The sequence below is a fragment of the Bubalus kerabau genome, chromosome 5 (assembly GCF_029407905.1).
Source record: "Bubalus kerabau isolate K-KA32 ecotype Philippines breed swamp buffalo chromosome 5, PCC_UOA_SB_1v2, whole genome shotgun sequence".
NCBI classification, from domain to species: Eukaryota; Metazoa; Chordata; class Mammalia; order Artiodactyla; family Bovidae; genus Bubalus; species Bubalus kerabau.
Genome location: NC_073628.1, coordinates 55,821,299 through 55,842,172, shown reverse-complemented (window position 1 = coordinate 55,842,172; position 20,874 = coordinate 55,821,299). Strand labels below are relative to the sequence as shown.

Genomic DNA, 20,874 nt, shown 5'->3' with positions numbered 1-20,874 from the left:
CCTTGTTTCTCAGATGAGGGTAACGAGGCATGCAGGGGAGACGACGTCCCCCCAGCACACGCACAGGACCACATGGCCAGTTCTGGGGAGAGCTTCCTGAGTTCCTGCCTCTTAGGGTGCTCCTAACACTGCGTTCTCTTCTTTGGACGTGAGGGGGCGCTGTGGTGAGGCTGGGCTCCCCTCCTTGAAGCAGAGGTGGCCGTCGCGTGTGGGCTCTGGGGGGTGTCTAGCCTGGCCTCCTTGGCCTGGGATGTCTCCTCATCGGCTCCACGGGGCTGCCACCAGGGGCAGTGGTGCCGGGCTGGGGCTAACCCTAACCCTAACCCATCCAGGCAAGGGCCAGATTCTGAGACGGTCTGTCTTTATTATATCAACAAAACACAAAAAATCCCCCCAAGTGTAAACAGGAGAAATGTGCTGGTTAAGTTACTAATCATTATCTTATTATTAACAAAATAAAGCACTATCTATGTTTACAGTCATAAAAAAAGAAACAGCGGGAGAAAAGCTGGGCGTGGGGCAGGAGAAGGGGGAAGATGGGGGAACAGACAGAAACTCCACATCTGTCCCTGTGGGGTATGGGTTCCCTTCCCACCCTGCCCAGGGCTGTTGCAGATCTTTGGAGTCAGGTGCCATCAGGATTTGATTTTCTTGGGGAAAGCCTCTGTGAAAGGGACCAGGACCCGGGCAAGCTCTTGGTGTGGCGTGGGGCAGGGGAGGGGAGCGGCAGGCAGGGGGCAGGGGAAGAGGACGAAGCCCCCCAGAACACGGAGCCCACCCACCTCCAGCTTCAGAGGGGCATGGAGCTCCGCGGCCTCGAGAGCCCTCCCAGGTTCCTGCCGCTTACAGAAGGGGCACCGCCAGGGCTCTGCCCCACTCCTGGCACTCAGGTTGGGACAGGGCTGAGGCAGCAAGACAGGGCCCTCTGGAGGCTAGTACATCCCCAGCCGCGGGAGCTGGAAGTGGCTCCAGGGGAGTCAGGGAGGCAGTGACGGAGTGGGCAGGAGCAGGGGGGTGCCCGGGGACCCGGGGCAGACTGGGGCCTGCAGAGACCCAGTGGGTGCCAGAGGGGCAAGGGCGGGCACTGGGGAAGGGCGAGACCCAAACAGGCCCTGCAAAGAGGCAAGGACAGAAATGCACTAAGGACGCACAGAGCCTGAGACGCCCAGACTGACGTGGAGAGGTAGCAATTTGGGGACAAAGAGAAGCACAGAGCCCCCCAGAGAAGCAAGAGCGGCACCAGGAGACACGCCCGCGGGAGCTCAGCGGCGGCCCCTGGCACTCAATAAATACCTCATGCGATGCAAGAACAGACGAAAACACACGCGCACACGCACACATGCGCACACACACGTGCACACGCAGCAGCCAGAGACACGAAAGGCTTGGCAGAAGGTAAAGACAGCAAGGACAGCCAGACCTTTGTGCACAAAGTGATCCTGGTGGTCCCAGGAGCCATCTGGGGTACTGTGGTGGTGATGCTGGGGTGCAGATTGGTCCCACGGTGGCTGGTCCAGCCAGAACAAGAATGGAAATGAAAGACTGGCCCTAGAGGAACAGGTCTGTAGCTGCCATACCCCTAGGACGGGCAGACCTGCAGGAGGGGAGGTCACACAGTGCCCCCTGGCCATGAGCCCCAAGCGCCCCAGCGGAGCTCGGCGAGCCCAGCCCATCACCACCGAGGCCACCAGCGCCTCAGTGTGCCCACAGGGGGTGTGCGGAGGGGTCATCACCCATCGCGCAAGCATCTGCACACACACAGCTGTGCCCATCTTCCGGCAGGCCCGAGTCCAAGTACCAGTGGGTGGGGTGGCTGTGCCCAGGTCTCTGCAGGGAGGAGGGCCAGGCCCGGGCCGCCGGGATCAGTCCGTGAGCACCACCAGCTCTCCGTCGCTCTTCTCCTCGCCCTCCGAGTCCTCATCCTCGCTGTACCGGTACATCTCGCCGTCAGCCGCTGAGTGCCTGTCCTCTGTGCCCTCGCCCTCCTCCCTGAGGCTGCAGGTGTTGACGATGACCGGCATGTTCGGGTCCAGGCTGCGGGGCACACAGTGCTCCACCAGGGGCTGTGCCAGGGGCACGCCTGCCACCCGCGGGTACAGGACTTCTGAGGGGCTCATCTGCACCTGGCTGGTCTGCTGGCTGCGGGCGGAGGACAGGCGCGGTTACAGGTGTCCCTGACTTCGACCCCAGGCCCACTCTCCTCTGGGCCTCCTCAGGGCACGTCCTCCCACCCCCACCCTTCTGGCTCCAAGACACACACACCTGCTCCCTGGTGCTTTTCTGATGGCAAATTTACAGACCTGCCCCCGCCCACCCCGGCCCATGCAGCCCCAGGGCCACACGTTCAGATATTCCTAGAGGATCGTGTGTAAATTCAGTTTGGGAAAGCTGTATATTTCGTGTGCCCCAGTGAGTTTCCTATTTAAAGGAATCCACTGGGATGCCTGCTTTGGTCAAGTCACGAATCCTCTGTATGATCTTTAGTACCCCTGAATTTTTCGAGTTTGTCAAAAATGGGATCCACAGGCACATTTCTCTAGACACCTGCTAGTCCCCAGTCACATATCTATATCCTGAGCCACCAGGGACTCACCAGTCACAGTCATCCCTGCAGCCACACGCACACACACAGCCAAAAGACAGCCCACACTAACCCCTGTCGCTCACACACACACACACACACACACACACAGCTCCCCTGGAATCCCACACTAACCTGTCGCTCGCTCACACACACACACACACACGTACACACACGCACAGCTCCCCTGGAAGCCCACAGTAACCCCTGTCGCTCACACACACACACACACACACACACACACACACACAGCTCCCCTGGAATCCCACACTAACCCGTCGCTCGCTCACACACACACGTACACACACGCACAGCTCCCCTGGAAGCCCACACTAACCCCTGTCGCTCACACACACACACGCACACAGATCCCCTGGAAGCCCACACTAACCCCTGTCGCTCACACACACACACACATGCACACAGATCCCCTGGAAGCCCACACTAACCCCTGTCACTCACACACACACACACACACAAATGCACACAGATCCCCTGGAAGCCCACACTAACCCCTGTCGCTCACACACACACACACACACACACACGCACACAGATCCCCTGGAATCCCACACTAACCCCTGTCGCTCACACACACACACACACACACACGCACACAGATCCCCTGGAAGCCCACACTAACCCCTGTCACTCACACACACACACACACACAAACGCACACAGATCCCCTGGAAGCCCACACTAACCCCTGTCGCTCACACACACACACACACACACACACGCACAGCTCCACTGGAAGCCCACACTAGGCACAGCTCCCCTGGAAGCCCACACTAACCCCTGTCGCTCACTCTCTCTCTCTCTCTCTCTCTCTCTCTCTCTCACACACACACACACACACACACACACACACACACGCACGCGCGCGCAGCCGCGGGCAGGCCGCTCACGGGGTCGCGTAGCTCTGGCGGGCATCCTGGCGCCGCGTCCTCATCAGAGCCTTGTACTCGCCCACCCGCAGCCGCTTGCCCTCCACGATGCAGGTGCGCTTGGGCCGCGGCTTGTACTTGTAGTCGGGGTACTTCTCCAGGTGCTGCCTGCTCAGTCTGGCCTGCTCCTCGTAGTAAGGCTGTTTCTCCTGGTTGCTCATGGACTTCCAGCGGGAGCCTGGCCCAGACCCAGGGCAGGCGGTCAGCGCTGGGCTCTGCTGACACGGCCTGCCCCCTGCGGGCGCTGGAGGCCCCACAAAGGTTTCGAGTCCCAGATACATGTGCAATCATATATACACAGCAAGGGCCTGGCCCAGTGTGGGAGCTCCACAGATACTGAGCAAATGAATGAGGTTGGCAGGTGGAAGGATACCCAATTGCTAGCTTAAGACACAGCCCCCACCCACATATCAAACTACCCGGCACTCTGGGAAGCCTCTGGTCTGCATGATTTGCATAAGTAAAAGAGTAGCCCCCCAGGCCCTCAACAATAACCATAGGCCTAAACTGGAGGAGCTGAGGCTTGAAAACAGCTGCTTTTTTGAGCCCCACCTGCCCTGCCCTCCATTTCTCCTTGGCCCCCAAAAAGGATGTATACTTTCAAAACCCTTTCTACTGACAACCCAAGAATACGTCTCTCTTACTTCCTGCCAGAGCCAGCTCCAAGGGTCTGGGCAAAGAGGAGGACAATGTTAGGGAGAGATAGGAGAGGGGGAGCTAGAGAATGTGCACACGTACACTCTCTCCCTCAAGTTCACGGGTGCAGAAGAGCCCCACCGTGGTACAAGACTCTAGGACCCCCTGGGCCCGCTTCCTGCCTGGTTCCCAAACACCGGCAGACTCCGGTGGAGTTCACCATGGCTTGGGCCCTCACCCAGTGAGGCCCGGTTAGACCCAGCTGACTCCTGCAGCCATCCTGCTGGACTACGGCTCTGAGAGGGCCCATACCCTGTCCCCCAACCCTCAGCTCTGAGACCCCACTGGCCCTCACCGAGAATCTTGCTGATGCTGGAGTTGTGCATGTCTGGGAAGGCTTGGAGGATCTTCCTTCTCTCGTCCTTGGCCCACACCATGAAGGCGTTCATGGGCCGCTTGATGTGACTGCTGTTCCGGGACTCAGGGAAGTGGCGGGAGCCTGGGGAGCAGGGGAGGAATCAGCCTGGATGGGGAGCCCGCCTGTGGTAAGGAGAGTCCCCCAGGGCAGCCAGAGTGGGGTAAGGAGAGTCCTCCAGGGCAGCTAGTGTGGGTAAGGAGTGTCCTCCAGGGCAGTTAGTGTGGGGTAAGGAGTGTCCTCCAGGGCAGCCAGCGTGGGGGAAGGAGAGTCCCCCAGGGCAGCCAGCGTGGGGGAAGGAGAGTCCCCCAGGGCAGCCAGCGTGGGGTAAGGAGAGTCCTCCAGGGCAGCTAGTGTGGGTAAGGAGTGTCCTCCAGGGCAGCCAGCGTGGGGTAAGGAGTGTCCTCCAGGGCAGCCAGCGTTGGGTAAGGAGAGTCCCCCAGGGCAGCCAGCGTGGGGTAAGGAGAGTCCTCCAGGGCAGCCAGCGTGGGGTAAGGAGAGTCCTCCAGGGCAGCTAGTGTGGGTAAGGAGTGTCCTCCAGGGCAGCCAGCGTGGGGTAAGGAGAGTCCCCCAGGGCAGCCAGCGTGGGGTAAGGAGAGTCCTCCAGGGCAGTTAGCGTGGGGTAAGGAGAGTCCTCCAGGGCTGGCAGAAGGACTTCCCTTCTGTCACCACCAGGGGTCACTGAAGCCTCCTGCAGCAGCCAGGGAAGACCGGCAGGGGCCTAGGGACAGGGGCCTAGGGACGAGAGACAGACAAGGGAGGGACCCGTAGGGGGACTCCACAGACCGCCTAGGGGAGAAGCGGTTGCAGACAGACACCCCAGGTCTGCCCTGGCCCTGGCGGGGAGCAGGAATGGCCGCAGATCCTCACCGTCCATGTCACAGCCCAGCATGGCTTCTTCCAGTGGGTGCACACAGCTGTCCTCCAGCCGCTCCTTGGCTGGAGATGTGTCCACGCTAATGAGGTCCTGGGGAGACAGGGAACTCGTACATCAGCCCCCTCTGCACACCGCACTCCCTGCCCTGCTTTCCCTTCAGTAGCCTCGGCCTCTGTGTCCCCCCGGCCCCCCGGGTGCAGGGGAGGGGGCCCCTACCTTACGGAAGGGGGCACTGGGGGAAGTGTCTAAGGCTCCGCTGTGGCCGTGCAGCAGCTGTCGGGCATCCTGGATGGCTTTGGTGACAGCGTCCCCTTCACCGAGGAAGCCTGGGGAGAGGGCGGGGAGAGGAGCAGAGGGGTGACTGGGCGAGGTCATGTCTTACGACCCCTGGGGTGATGCACCGTCCTCCCCTCTGCTGCCCTGCACACCCTCAAGGGCACCATTGACGTGGAGTCCTGGTGCCCACAGACGGACGGGAGAAAGGCCTAGATCCCTGATGGTGGGGGGTGCTGCCCAGTCAGATCCGGTGGGGAGAGCAGGAAGGGTCTCTGGGATGCCGAGTGCTGAAACTCAAGGGGGCTGAGAGGAGCGAGTGTAACCCCTGGTCATAGAAACTGTCACGGACCTGTTCAGATCCCACCCTCTTCACTCTCCCTTAGCACGGAAAGGCGTGGGGGGCTTACCCAAAGGCAGGCTAGGGGGGTTGGCCTGCAGGTCCAGCGTGGGGGCCCCATGGCTTGGGGGACGCGGTCCGCAGTTGCTCAGCTTCAGGTTAGGGGAACTGGAGGAATTAGGCAGCTCCGAAGCCTTGGGCTTGGCCGTGAGGTTCAGCGGTTGGGAGGGTTCCTGAGGGAGGCGCCGAAGGTCAGCAACTCAAGAGGGGCCAGGGGCACGTGGGCCAGAGCGGGGCGGAGGAGACAAGGAGGCGGGAAACAAGGGTAGAAGTAGGGGAACACAAAGGAGCCCCCATCCCCGAGGGAGCCGGGCCGGTGGGGGGCCGGTACCTGCAGGGGGTGGTGGGCTGGCAAGGCCCCGGGCCTCTTCACCACTGGGGCAGGGGGGCTGTGCAGCAGCTGCAGCGGATACTCCACTATGGAAAAGGCGGCAAGGAGAAAAGTCCTGTGTGAGCACAGACAGCAGACACCCTGCTTGACGAGGTCCCAGCAGCTCAAAGCGGGTGGAGGCTCAGAGAAGGCCCAGCTTGCTTCCAACCACTGCCTCCCAGCCCCCGAGTGCTGCCGAGGCCTCCTGTGCCCACTCCCAACCCCGTTTCTTCACCCTGTTCCTGCCCTTCCCAACTCACTGACTATGGAGTTCCCACCCAACAGCAAGATGAGCTCTACTCCTACGGATTTTGTACCTACTACAGGCTGGGGGGCTTTCCCAGGTGGTGCTAGTGGTCAAGAGCCTGCCTGCCAGTGCAGGAGACTTAAGAGACGCAGGTTTTTTCTGTGGGTTGGGAAGATCCCCTGGAGGAGGGCATAGCAACCCACTCTAGTGTTCTTGCCTGGAATTCCATGGAGAGAGGAGCCTGGCGGGCTACGGTCCATAGGGTCGCAAGAGCTGGACATGACTGAAGTGATTTAGCACACATGCATGCACATGCAGGGTACAAAAGCAGCTACCTGGTTTGTAGTCTGTCTTATGTGCATTAGCAAGAGAATCCCTAGTGTGTGGCAAATTAATAGGTACTCAGTTTACATCATCCCATTTTACAGATAATGAAACTGAGACCAGGAGAAATGACACAGGTGCTCATACAGCTAATGAGTGGAGCACTGAGATCTGAACCCAGATCTTACCCCTCTACAGGCACTAGCTCTTTTCTACCTAGCTGGGCTCATTCTCCCTCAAGGAGGCCCAGCCTCACTGACATGACAATTGAGATGGAGAGATGAGCCATGGAGATAAGCCTCTGCCGACGTGATTGGTGGTGATACGGGCTGTGTGCATGGCGTGCCAGACAACTCTGTTCAGCTGGAGGGACCGGAGCAGGCCTCCCAGGGGGAGGGGAGGTGTCAGTGGGTGGGCAGGTGCAGCGGAGGCAGGCGGGTGCCAAAGCAGAAGATAGGAAGTGAGGGTGGCACGCGTGGACCAGCGGGGCTCGTGGCCTGTGAAGGCCGAGCCTGGGAATTTGGACCCTGTTCTATGGGCCATAGAACTAATGCTCACAAGCTGGCAGCGCAGCTGGTGGCCACAGGGCTCCCTGCCCACTAGGATCTGGGAGCAGATAAAGCAGGTGGTAGCCTGGCCAGTGCAGGTCTCCCAAAATGTATTTCCTCTCTCCCTTTTCCACGAGGCTGTGGTCCCATCCCGGCACAGGCTCTGCCCTCCCCAGCCCTGCAGCTCAGCCCGTGAACACCTGGAGGTGCTGTGGTTTTGTGCAACCCACCCTCCCCTTCACCCCGCTTCACCCCCAGTTCCCATGCCTTCACCCCAGGAAGCTGCCCTCAAAGCAGGGCCTGACTTTCCAGGCCTTTATGTTTTGCCTGCCTCCACCCTGAATCGGGGGGCTGACCCAGGAATTGTGCCCGCAGCCCAAAGGTCTTGGTGCTGGACCCACGCTGGATTTCCTCTGCTGTCTCTCAGGCGGAACAGGAACATCACCCAAAGGGAGCTGACTTAAAACCTGCTCCCCTCCTGGACCAGTGACAGGCATCACCTCCGCCTGCCCCCAGGGCTGCTCATAAGGACTCCGTGCTCACAGCTCCCTCGCCGCCTCCATCCCACGCTGCCTTCATTCGGGCTGTCACCCCCATCTCAAGAATCCCCCCAACAGCCCCTGACCTGGTCTCAACTCCACCTGGTACCCACCCTGTTCCCCACCACCCATAGCCAGTGACAACGCAGCCTCTACTGAAATGTCCGGGCGCATCCCACATCCTATAGATAAATTCCAGAGTTTATGCTCAGCCCTGCCGCCCTCCCCAGGCGTGTCCCACTCGCTGCCGTCCCACTCCGACACCCCACTGGGCTTCCGGCCCCAGGATCCAGGCCCTGGCCCTCCACCCTCCGTTCCCAGCTTCATGCTCATAAGTCTGCGCCCCCAGGACCCAAGTGAGCACTGCAAGAAGCCCTCCCAGGTACTCTGCTGTCTCCCTCCTGGGACCATAAATTCCTTGAGCTCAGAGTCCACATTTTATCACCTCATGGCTGCCCAGCAACTCGTCAGCGCCGGACGCATGGTTGGTGCTCTGTTCTGCGGTCACCGAGTCCCGTGACGGGGCAGAGCAGAGCAGGAGTGTGAATTCGGGAGATGTATAAGTGAGTTAATGTTCAAGTATTAATATTCTGGTACAGGAAGTGTCCCAGAACTGGGAGACTAGACCTAGACTGGCAACATCCTCAGTCTGGAAAGCACTTCGTGGTTATGTGCTATTTCTTTTCATTCTCCCAGTGACATTCAGAAAGAAGGGATTCTTTTTCGACCAGACAGATCCCAAACTGAGACCCAGAAAGGTGACATGGCAAACCGACGGACGACTGCGATCCCTGGGCTCCTTCCCTGACCTCAGGCCGGCCCTCCCCGCCCACACTCACCTGGCTTGCAGGGGATGGGCTGAATAGGCAGAGCCAGCTGGGAGTCGGGGGTAACGGGCAGAGGTTGGTGGCTTGGGGGGAAGGCTGGAATCATGACGTAAGGCATGTTGACCTGCTGAGGGCAAAGAAACACGGGTAAGTCCCTGGGGGTCCCAACCAGTTACCCAGGTGTGGTCAGGCCTGGAAACAGAGGGTGGACCAGGGGAAGAGAGACATGGGCTGAGGGCAGTTTTCAAAAGGATCCATCTGACCCCACACCCACTCCATGGGCCCCTGTCTGCTCCCTCAGATCCCTGCTGGGAGGAAGATATTCTGGGCCCTGCCCTTGAAACGGGGGACAAAAACAAGGGAAGGGGCTAGAGGAAACATGAGTCGCCATGCTTAGGGTCATGCTTGAGTGGTTCTGCTCAATCCACAGCCACTGTCTTTCCCTGTTCACAAAACCTGTGCACTCTGGTGTCAGCCCCTCAACCTCCAGCCCTCCCAGAGCCCAGCCCTCCCCCCTTTACCTGGATCTGCTGCTGAAGGAGGTTGATTTTGTGCTGCTGCTGAATCAGCTGTTGTTGCTGCTTAGCGATCTAGCAGAAGGAAAGAGGAGGCAACGGGAGTGTGGACATTAGGCTCCAGGATCCCACTTCCCATAAGCCTTTGCAGCCCCATCCATAGCCTGCCTTCCACACCAGTGGACAGACAGGCAGGATAGCTGGACAGGATAAGAAGCCAGCCAGCCAGCCCTCAGGATTTACTCTCCCTTTGCAGGGCTCGCCCTTAGAGACCAGACAGGGAGGGTGGGCAGGAAGCAGCTGGTTGCTTTCGCTCAGAGCTCCCCCAGCACCCTCCACCCTGGTCCTCTTGCAAGGACTGATGCACCCCAGAGGCGGGAATCCCAGCCCCTTCCTGTGGCCCGCAGCCTCAGCCTGCACCAGCCAGGCCTGCCCCACGCTCCCTGCTGTGCCCTGAAGGTGCCCGCCCTGGGGAGCAGGGCCCACCATGCTCCCTGGTGTTCTCTGAGGGTGCCCGACCTGGGGAGCAGGGCCCACCTGCTCCTGCTGCTGCCGGGCCAGCTCCATCTGCTGCTGTTGCTTCTCCAGGAGCATCGCGGCCATGTTCTTCTGCTCCGAGTGCGCTGTCAGGAGCTGGTCCCGAAGGGCGGACAGCTGGTGGATCATGACCAGAAGCTGCAGCTCCTTCTCCGCCAGGCTCTCCTTGGTCCCTGCTCCACAGGGAAAGAGCCACTGTTGACAATTTTTGTCTGTTCATCTGTCCACCGGTTAATCTGTAGGACACTGAGCAATTGCTATCCCCCAGGGCCCTGCCAGGGAATGGACCACAGAGAAGACCAGAACATGATCTTGCCCTGGAGCAGGCTCCTCATCTAGTCAGCCGACCACTGGTCACTCTGGAAGTTCCCCACCATCAGCTGCTCTTCCAGGCCCTGGAAATGCTGATGGTGGGACGTCTCAGGCCTGGCCCACCCCTGGGGTGTCCTCAAGAGCCCAGTGCCACAGGGCCAGGTGGATAACTGTCCCGCAGGAGAGTCCAGAGGGACATGGGCAGGCTTTGGAGCCAGAGAAATCTGGGTTCAAATTCTCCTATTCTCCCCATTCCCCCTGGGAGCTGTTGGGCAAGCTACCAACTTCTCTGCACTTTATGGTTTTTTGAATCTATAAATAAGCACCGTGATTGTCACCTCACAGGGCTGCTGTGAGGGTAATGGGAACTGAATGTAAAGCTCAGTCGTGGACCCGGTACACGGCCCTCAACTAGCGATGTCTAACTTGTCTCCAGCGCGGCTCATATCAGATACAGCAGTTACTCCTAAGTGCCAGGATGCAGACCATTTGCATCAGAATTACTCAGGGAACCTTTGAAATATACAGATGCCTAGGTCCCTATCCTTTGTGAGTCTCGAATCTGGGCATCTGCATTATTTTAAAGTTTCCTCTTGGAAAATTAAACCACCACACTGGGAGTGAACCTAAGCAAACACACTTTATTGTACTGAGGGAGGTCCTGATGGCCTAGAATTAATTTCCAGCAGTGAGAGGGAACATTCCATTTCATAGCGAGATATGGGGACTGGCAATGGCATGCCCAAGGTCACAAGGTCCCAGGGGACTTGATTCCCGCCAGGCCTCTGCTGCACGGAAATAGGTCCAGCGCTTGGGTGGAGAATGGTGCTGACCCCTAGGGCCAGGCAGCAGCCAGAGGGGCACAGGTCATGTGTGAGGGAGCCAAGAACCCCAGAAATTGCCCTGCAGGCCTAGAGAAGGGAAGGGGGTTCAGATATCTCCCGCTTGCCCACCCACACGGGCCTTCACCTTTGACATCTTTGGTTTCCACAGAGCTCCTTCCCAGGAACTTCTCCTTCCAGTCACTGGACAGCAACTTCTCGATGGCCGGCACAACTGGAAGATACCAGAAGGCTGAGAAGCGCCATCCTAATACCGCCCCACCAGGCCCCCATCTCTAACTAGGGCAGACGTCTCACCTTCTTTTAAATTTCTGTTGAAGTCCAGCTTCTCCTGGCTTCCAGAAGCAGCCTCGGAACCTCCTGGTCTCCTGGGTTCTGGGGACTCACTGTTCTCCAGGGAGCTGCTGTCCTGCAAGACACACTGAATGTCCCTGTCACCCTAAGACAAGAGGGACAGGAGGGGGGTGGCGCTGAGCACTCCAGGGATGTGTGCCCTGGGGAACCCCAGAATCTACCCAGCTCCCAGCCTTCAGTAGGGCCCTCTCTCCCCACCTCCCGACCTTTGCTCTGACTCGGCTTAATCGATTTCGTGAAAAGAACAAAAGGTTTTAAAACAAGAGATCTGGGCTCACTGACTCACAATGTGCTTAATCCCATATGAGTTCCTGAACTTCTATGAACCTGACCTCCCTCTTCTGAAAATGGAAATTCGTATACCTCCTTTTGCCATAGGATTGTAGCTGGGATCAAAGGAGTTAAGGCATGTGAATGAGGTTTGCCATTGCAGAGGCAAAGGCCAAAAGTCAGCTATTAATTATTCCTCCCTTGCATGCACTACACTCCAGCCTGGCTGGTTACTTTCAGGGTCCCCATTCCCACCCTCTTTCAGACATTGCCCACTTTCTCCTCTTCTCATCTGAGTCTTCTCCATTCTTTAAGGCTCAGCTTAAAGTCTTATTCCTCCAGGAAGTCCTCCTTGATTCACTACCCCTCCTTTCAGCCCCCTTTCGCCTACTCCTGGCTGGATCCCTCCTCAGAGCCCTAAAACTCTCCTCATTTTCACTCATTTGCCTTTTTTTTTTAAATTTAAATTTATTTATTTTCTCATTTGCCTCTGATTACATATTTCCTTTTACATCTCTTAAATGGAATCATGGAATTTTTAAGAGCTAAAAGAATCATCACCACTCATATAGTTCAGCTCCTTCATTTTAAGGATAAGGAATCATATTGTCTTTAATAGTGATTTAAACTCTGGTTTGGGTAATAGGACTGATTTGCTCGAATCAGCAGTAGATTCGAAAGTAGTAGATGTTTACTACTAGACAAAGCTAGTAGATTATCTTTAAGCCAGACTGTAAATGCATGTATCTTATTTCTCAACTCGTCCTCAAGGGTAAGGACCGGTCACACAGAGGCAAGCAGTTAGTATCAGGTGACTGAGGACAGGAGTGAGTCCATGTCCTGCTTAGACAGGTAGCCTGACCCACCCACCCACCCGTCTGCCTGCCCCTTGCTAGGCTGGTGGTGCCTGGCCCATCCGCCGGGGGGATGGGTACACACACAGGAGCTGCAGGGGCAGACTGGGGACCCTGACCCAGGAGCCCCTGGTGGGTGCCTGTCCCATCCACCGGGGGGATGGGCACATGTACAGCAGCCGCAGAGGCAGGCTGGGAACCCTGACCTAGGGGACCCAAGAGAGTGCTGGGCACCTGGGCTGGAGCTTGCGGGTCAGCACCATTCTGGGGGGTGCGGGCTGGGTCTCCAGGCTGCGATTCAGCCGCAGCGGCTGAGCCTTGGGGGTCCTCGTAACAGGGCTCCTTCTTCCCCTCTGCCTTGACAGTACAGTTCACCATGGTGCCAACTTCATCCAGGACCAGCTGGGCAGAGCCGGGGCTCCTCATAGACATCCTGAGGGAGGAGGGGCAGAGTCAGGGAGGAGGACCTGAGCCCCCGGGCAGTGATTGCTGTTCCAGCCCCAAACAGGTACACTCATACAAAAGACAAGCTCCACTTGGAACTCACTGTGACTGGAAAAGATTCTGGTCCGCCCCCAACCCCCGCCTCTTTTTTTTAATAGAAAGGCCTAGAGGAGACTGGGCCACCTTCTGTCGTACCCTGCTTGTTGCAGCGTTGGGACTAGCGGGCTGATGGGTTCCACCAAGAAGCCTAGAAACTTAACTGGCTGTTTCCAAGCCCAGTAAAACCAAGATCATATATACAGTATGTGTCTGTGTATGTTTAAGTACATATTTGTAATTAGTTATCAAAATTTAAAAATCAAGAGATAGCACATAAAAATCTGGGCTTGAACACTCTTGAATTTAGCCTTGGGCAATAACTGGGATTGAGTAGCAGTTACTCTTTATGAAGAGGCCAGATTGTTTCCCTCTCCACCACTCACCAGGGGCTTCCCTGGTGGCTCACACGGTAAAGAATCCATCTGCAATACGGGAGACATGGATTCAATCCCTGGGTTGGGAAGTTCCCCTGCAGAAGGGAATGGCAACCCACTCCAGTATTCTTGCCTGGAGAATCCCATGGACAGAGGAGCCTGGAGGGCTACGGTCCACCGAGTCACAGACAGTCGGACACGACTGAGCGACTTTCACTTTCACACTCCCTCCTACTCCGCTAAAGCGAAACCAAGTATTGACTAGCCTATACACTTGTTCTTTGTTTTCTTTATAGTAGAGGCAAGATAAAAGTGAACTATTTGCAACTATTCCTTGAACCCATCTATCTATTTACCAAAAGTGAGGTGAGTTGAAGTGACCTAAGAGATGAGTAGCTTTCCGAGAAATATTTTCTTGTATCGGGTTAGTCTCTCAATTAGAGTCTGGCCCCCTCTGGGCCTCTGCAATCCCCAGTGTAATGAAAGCAGAGACTGAATCTCCTACTTCTGTTGCTGACACCATGCCATGTGGGATCACCAAGTAGTTGAGCAGGATCCTGGGAGTCGTTTTCGGTGGTCACGCCAGGCTCAAGGCCAGAGCAGCAGATGCCCAGAGCTCACCTGCTCCCCCTCCAAAGTCACAGAGACAAGACCAGCTGAGACACACAGCAGGTTCCAAGAAGGCATGGGTCTTGCCTCAGCTACTCCAGGAGCTGCTGAGTAATCTTGGGCAAGTTACTTAACCTTTCCATACCTGTTTTCTCATCTGTAAAGTGGACAGTGTGAAGTGATGAATTGATATTTACAAGGTGTTCAGAAGAGTGCTTGGTGCCTTTGTTAAAGCACAGCCGGTTGGAATGCAGCAAAGGGAGGCAGGCGGCATAGCCTGAGGGCTAGTTTGAAAGGTGAAGTCATGGGTCAGGCACAAATCAGGATTTCTGTGGGTGAGGCCATGAATCTGTTTTAACAAGCCCTCCTGGTGATTCTGATACATAGTAGTTTGAAAAGCTGTGTTAAATAAAACTTAAAAAAAAAAAAAAACAACTGTTTACACGGGCATTACATTTTTAGGAGGGGAATGTAAGGCAAGAATTATATATAGTAAAACATCCCTCAAATTAAATTGCAGGTGCAGTATAATATTTGTATATTACATCACCATTATACAAAATGCTTCTTATAAGGAATGACGCGATGTGCTACATACGACAGATGTACACATGCACAGTATTTCACTTCAAATAACTGAAAGCATTCCAGTCGAAAAGATGTATCTGCTCGATTTGATGCCATCCTGCAGACCAGACCAGACTCTCTTGCCACTTTCAAAGGGCAAGGTGCCCTGGGGGCTTGGTGTGGGGTCCAGGAGGGGCAGGGTGAGGAGAGAGGAGAAGAGACCCCCGCGCGGCCCAGCAGAGCTCTGGGGTGCGCCTGGGTCCCGCCCCGCGCGGGCCCGGCCAGCAGCCAGGAAGCCGGCGCGCGGCCCACCCGGGCGGGGAGGGGCGCGGGGGAGGGGCGCGATCCTGAAGCCGAGGGCCGCAATTACATAACAAACAACCCGGGGCTCAAGCTGTGAATTAATCAAACCGCTGAAAATAAAACCTTCCTCTCAGGAACTTCAGACAAAAGAAATGAAAACAACCAGGCTGGCTGGAAAATAAAAGACAGCAGCGCTGAAAGGGGGACAAAAGGAAATCAGACAATAGGGTGTTGGACAAAGGCAATAAAGCCAAAGGAAGTGTGACAGGCGAACAATGCAGGGCCGCGGGCTTCTGATCCCCGGCCGGCTCCGCGCCCCCTGCGCCCCGCCCGGGCCGGGGTCCTGGGGGGTTCTCCTCCAGGCACCCTCAGAGTGCTGCCCCACGCGGCCCAGCTTCCCGGCGGCACCCGGGGGGCCCCCAGCGCCCGCCGCCCCCCAGAGCTCGGTCCCGCTGTGGACCACCCTCCCCCCGCCCCCGCCGCTGAAGGCCGAGGCAGAGGAGGTGATGCTCGGTCCTAAGGAACCCCAGGGCCGCGCGGGCCGGTACCCCGGCCACCCCCCTGCTGAGCACCTGAACCGCGGCCGGTCCCGGTGGAAACATGCAGAGTACAAACTACACCCTCGTTTTGGAAGGGCTAGGACGAAAACATAATGTAAAACAGCTCATTGGTTATTGATTACTCGTTCAAATATAACAGTTTGGACACTTTGGGGTTAAATGAAACACATCGTTAAAATTCGTTTCACCTGTTTCTTTTTGCACTTCTTACTGTAGCTAGGAAAAAACGTGTATAAGTGTGGCTCACATTATATTTCTGTTGGACCGTGCTGCACTAAGACAGCTCTTCCCTTTGACCTTGATGGCCTTTTCTACCCACTCTTAACTCCCAAGAGTACACCCAACTGGGTACTGGGATTATTTTTGTTTTGGGGGGGGGGCTCCCAACAGTCCGTCCCAGCTTCTGACACAGAGCCTGGTAACAAAGAAAATGGCTCTTGGCGACCAGTCAAGCTAGCTTGGAGGTGTCAGTCTGTTCACCAGGGCATGGTACTCCCCCACCCCAACCCCCTATTACCTGCCAGATCCTGCTAGCAGCCCAGAAAAGGGCCCTTCATTCCCACAGGCGTCTGTCTTCACTGCAGGCACTGGCCCTGGCTCTCCATTGGTCCCCTCCATGGATTCATTGGTTTATGGAGAAGCAACAGCCCAGGGTTGATGCAGAGTGCAGCCTTTGGGGTTTAACAATCTGGATTCAAATCTCTGCCCTGCCACCAACTGACTTGTGTTACCTTTGGAAACTAACGAACTCTGAGCCTCCGCCTCCTAATCCATATAATGGGTATAATAATCCATCTCTCACAGGTGTCCATGGACATTAAATAATACAGGCTGAGCATCCATTAGGTGCCATATAGCCCAGGATGCTCCTAGAGCCAGGTGGTTGAGAGAGAAGGCTCTGGGTCAGACACACCTGAGTCCATTTGAATCCTAAATTTGCTTAATTGATTGCCGTGTAACCATGGGCAACCGACGTAACCTCTCTAAATCTCAATTTCCTCCTCAGTGAAATGGGAATAAAACTCCCAACATGAAGAGATTGAAGTGAAAGCCGCTCAGTTGTGTCCGACTTTGCAACCCTGGAAGGGAAGGCAGAGCAGGAATGCTTTTCCGTGTTGAAACCCCATGGACTGTAGTCCGTGGAATTCTCCAGGCCAGAACTCTGGAGTGGGTAGCCTTTCCCTTTTTCAGGGGATCTTCCCAACTCAGAGATCGAACCCAGGTCTCCTGCATTGCAGGCAGATCCTTCACCAGCTGAGCCACAAGGAAAGACCAAAGATGAAGAGATTAGCCTTCCATTAACACTCCAGACCCTATAAGATATGCCTGTTTTACATTCTCTTGGCACCTTGAACTTGCGACTTCAAAGTACTTTTCACAATTGGGAATGATACCTTCACATGTTTTATTTCTGACTGGCCCAGTAGCCTGAGAACCCATCCAACCCCACACTGTGAAAATAAGCTCAGTTTTGCTCATCAGTATAGCCGCAGTCTAGCACAGTGCCTGGTACGTATAGGTGCTCAACAAACATTTGCACAACACTCAGAGTATAATACAGCTCAGCAGCATAAGACAAGGCAGATCTGAATGCCTAAGTGGCAACTACTATATCATCACCATCAGATGGATGCTGCTGTCTGTGGCTAATTTCCCACACCCCCACCTCCCGCAGCCAGTTATCCTCAGCTGCATCTTTCTTACATCTAAGCTCTTCCTGTGAATGACCCCAATCCCCCAGTAGCAAGGCAACTCCACTTCCTTTTGTTCCTACCTTGGGACAGTAAGAAACATTTTCCAAACGTTATGAATTTAAAGACCCTGTGGAGTCTTCCCTTAAGTCTTTTCCAGAGACTTAAAAAAAAAAAATTCCCTTATTACCCCTTCCCTACAAAGCATGCTCCATGCTTCAATCATATATACATGATTTTTCAGGAGGTTTTAAGGTCAGCTGTCACAGCCTCCCCTCTCCCCAGACGCCCAGAAGTCAGACTCTTCTGGTGCTCAGGAGATGTGGATTACTGGCCTCCCCCAGTTCCCATCCAGGTCCTGGTCAGAGGCCACCCGGTGAGGTGGGGCTCTCACTCGGGTAGAAGCGCTTCTGTGTTCCCAATCTCTTCCCTCTCGCCCAGTCTTACTCATATTTTATAAATGGAGAAACTGAGGCCCAGAAACGTCAGGTTCACCTGGCTTGTTTGGGCATACTGATTTAGGAATACAGTCAGAGGACCTTCAACCAGCTGGGGCACGGAGCAGCATTCCTGCTCTGCCTTCCCTTCCCTTCCGGGGAACCTATCCCACAGGCCCTCCGCCACCTTCTCCTGGGTTTAACCTCACCTGAGCATCTTGAGAAGTGAAGGCCCCTAGGGGGAGAGGGCTCTGGCCAGCCCCACCCTGGATGCAGCAGAGTCTTGAGTCTCTGAGCTGACTTCAAATCCAGCGCCCAGGACAAGGCAGCGGACGCCTGCCCCCCACAGAGGGACGAGGGCGCAGAGCCCAGTTCTGGAGTCTGCAACCAGGCAGACTCCAGGGGCTAAGCTCCTTTTTCTCCTGCCTACAGTCAACCCTCTCCCAGCCCCTCTGACCCCCTCCCACCCTAGGCACACAAAAACTAAGCCCCTTTCTACCCCTAAACAAATCACCAGCCACTTCCTCTCCCAATCAGACAACAACCAGCCCAGCCAGATTGGAATCAAAGGACTTTTTACTCTCAGACCTTCCTCCCTCCCTCCATAACAACAGCCCTCCCCTCCCCACATCTAGATACAGATAAAGATAGAGATAAATTCCAGTCATCGGAGCATGACGGGTGACTCAGACCCAGGGCCTCAGGAAGGCGGACCCTCCTAGGAGGGCCAGTGACGACACTTCCCCGCTGGGCACACACCTGACCCTCTACTGAGACCCCCGCCCCTGCGTGGGTGGTGCAGAGGGCACTGCCAGGGAGGAAGCATGTGGCCGGGAGTGGCAGGGCCAGGGGAACGGGTCCCAGAGGAACATCACTTCCTTTCAGGGCCCCTGAGAGTTGAGAGCCCCGGGCAGCCCTGAACAATGGCTCGAGGCGTGGGTGCCCAGCACGGTGCCCAGTGCCACATCCTGCCATTCTTCTCCCAGGCCGCACCCTGCCACCCTTCCTGGCTACGCCCGATCCTATCTCTGCTGTTTACTCAGAGCTGGGGGCTGGGCTGGCCACAGGCTTGAAACAAAGCTTTCCTGAGAGGCTCTCTCCCTCTCTTCGGCCTCTGTGGGCCCTGGGGGTCAACAGGTCCATGGTGTGGCCCCGTCTAGCCCAGACCAGGTGGAGACAATGGCCAATACCCCCCGTCCCTGGGCTGTTTCCAGGCTGATCAAGGTAATACATTACCTAGCAGAGCAGCCAAGACTAGCTAGACTGAGGCGCGCCGAGCTCCCGGGAGCCCCTGTCCTAGCCTGTAAGAGGAGGCAGCCCCCTGCATCGCCAGCACAGAAATCCTGCTCCAGACGGAGCTTTGGCAGCTGCCAAGATTCAGCTGACCCCCAAAGGACTTAAAAAGCTGGGAGAAACGGGCGGTGCTGTTCCCACCCAGAGCCTCCTCTTCCTGAAGAATCCAGCAGAGACAGAAGAGGCAGCGTGGAAGGGCCGCTGAGATTCCTAGGAGGAAGGGGCTGCCCCACCAGCCTGGGTAAAGCCAAGGAAGTAGACAGTGTTTCCTGGAGGCCCTCCTCTGGGGCCCTCCTGCTTCAGGACCTGAGGCTGTCTCCAGCCCCTCCCGAGCCCCGTCAGCAGCTGGGCCACAGGGCTGGGGCAGCTGCAGCGCTGACCTCCCTTCCCAGAGCCAGGTCCAGGCCCCCAGCCTGGATGAGGGCATGCACGTCTGCTCCTTCGCACAAGCAGGTCCCTTCCAGGGCCCGCGCGCGGCCCAGGCCAACCGGCCTCGGCAGAGACCTGCCTTGTGGGGTAGCCCCAAGTGTTAACCACAGGGACAGGAGGAAAAAGAGCAAGCTGTGCCAGAACACCACCCGGCTGAGGGCACTGGGCAAGGCCTCGTCTCTCCTTCTCCTGACCCACCCAAGGCTCAGCGGAGGCATCTGAACTCAGCCATTACTAATGCCCAGATCCGTGTCTTCCCATCTGCTGGCTGTGCCCTGGCTCCCTCTAACCCAGGTAACAGGATCCGGTCCAGCAAAGATCAAGCCGCCACTGTCTTTGCCGCTTACAGGATTCCAGTCGTTTCTTGAGTCATGGCCAAGGAAAAATTAATCAAAAAAACCCAAAGTCACTTTGGAAACTTGGGGGGAAGATTCAGTCTTTAGAATAGTTTCTTTACACGTAAAACAGAGATTCCAATACCTACTTTGTAATTAGAAGGTAATCATAAGCTTCGAGAATCTGGTACAGAATATATGTCCAGGGAAGTGTTGACAGGATACCGTCTTGACCCAGAAAGTTGGCATGCAAATAATCAGAAAATACACGTGGCCTCATCCTCTCCTCCCTGGGATGTACCTCCCTATAAAAAACTGAAAGTTGCTCAGTTTCTCCTTGCGACCCCGTGGACAATATAACCCAACAGGCTCCTCTGTCCATGGGATTCTCCAGGCAAGAGTACTGAAGCAGGTTGCCATTTCCTTCTCCAGGGGATCTTCCCGACCCAGGGATCGAACCGGAGTCTCCTGCATTGCAGGCTGATTCTTTACCATTTGAGCCACCAGGGAAGCCCCTCTACCTCCCTAAGGTTCCATAAAAAGATATACTTTGAGAAAAGGTTCGGGGGCTTCCAGAGGGATTTGCACACCCCGCTCCTCGGCTTGGGCAGACAACGGAGGGACAGAGTGGCTGGCGGCGCTGCAGTCAGCGGCCAGGGCCCATGAGCTGCACTGGGATGCACTGGCCTCACCTTTGGGCGCCCTGCTCAGGTCTGTGGCTTCCCCCACCCCAGGGTTTCTGGGTGGGACCCCACCTGCGCCTTGAGAAAACCTAATCGCCATCATCTCCCCAAAGACAAGCTCATCATCGGAAACCCCGACTGAGCGGCTCTTACTCAACCAGCGTTCATTCTTCCAGTGAACAAAGTGTTCCGTTCTATTTCTCTGCAAAGGCCATGTTTCCTCTCCCATTATCTACCCCATCGGCCCACCGGCAGCCAAGACTGCTGCGGAAGATTTCTCCTGTCTGTCATGTTCATGGTCCCCTTTATATTTGTGAATCGTTGCTTTTTCTTGGCTTTGGCTCCTTCTCAAAAGGGCAGGGGAGCAAGGGGAGGAGAA

General features: G+C 56.3%; 1 protein-coding gene across 3 annotated transcripts; it reads right to left on the bottom strand.

The window, feature by feature from the left end:
• Window positions 1-344: 344 nt before the first annotated feature.
• SOX13 (SRY-box transcription factor 13) lies at window positions 345-17,929 on the bottom strand. 3 transcript variants are annotated; one of them, XM_055581707.1, is made up of 14 exons: window positions 16,145-17,929; window positions 12,906-13,104; window positions 11,491-11,632; window positions 11,321-11,407; window positions 10,040-10,212; window positions 9,509-9,577; window positions 9,000-9,114; window positions 6,464-6,549; window positions 6,143-6,305; window positions 5,676-5,785; window positions 5,453-5,549; window positions 4,523-4,666; window positions 3,493-3,709; window positions 345-2,139 (listed from the first exon to the last, which is right to left on the bottom strand). In XM_055581707.1, the coding sequence occupies exons 1-14, from the start codon at window positions 16,243-16,245 to the stop codon at window positions 1,863-1,865; spliced, it is 1,980 nt and encodes a 659-aa protein (XP_055437682.1). In that variant the 5' UTR covers window positions 16,246-17,929; the 3' UTR covers window positions 345-1,862. The 3 variants fall into 3 exon arrangements, with proteins under 3 accessions (XP_055437682.1, XP_055437683.1, XP_055437684.1); XM_055581708.1 differs by having other exon boundaries at window positions 11,491-11,602; window positions 16,145-17,925; XM_055581709.1 differs by having other exon boundaries at window positions 9,000-9,111; window positions 11,491-11,602; window positions 16,145-17,925.
• Between the last annotated feature and the right edge of the window lie 2,945 nt (window positions 17,930-20,874).

What these genes read in the sequence shown, in the direction of transcription:
- SOX13 (XM_055581707.1), bottom strand. Translation starts at nt 16,245, where the DNA reads ATGGAGGGGACCAATGGAGAGCCAGGGCCAGTGCCTGCAGTGAAGACA. An exon ending in GCCCATCCCCTGCAAGCCAG is followed by an intron (nt 6,550 to 8,999) that starts GTGAGTGTGGGC and finishes CCTTTTCCATAG; the next exon opens with TGGAGTATCCGCTGCAGCTG. An exon ending in CGCCAGAGCTACGCGACCCC is followed by an intron (nt 2,140 to 3,492) that starts GTGAGCGGCCTG and finishes CTCCGCCCGCAG; the next exon opens with CCAGCAGACCAGCCAGGTGC.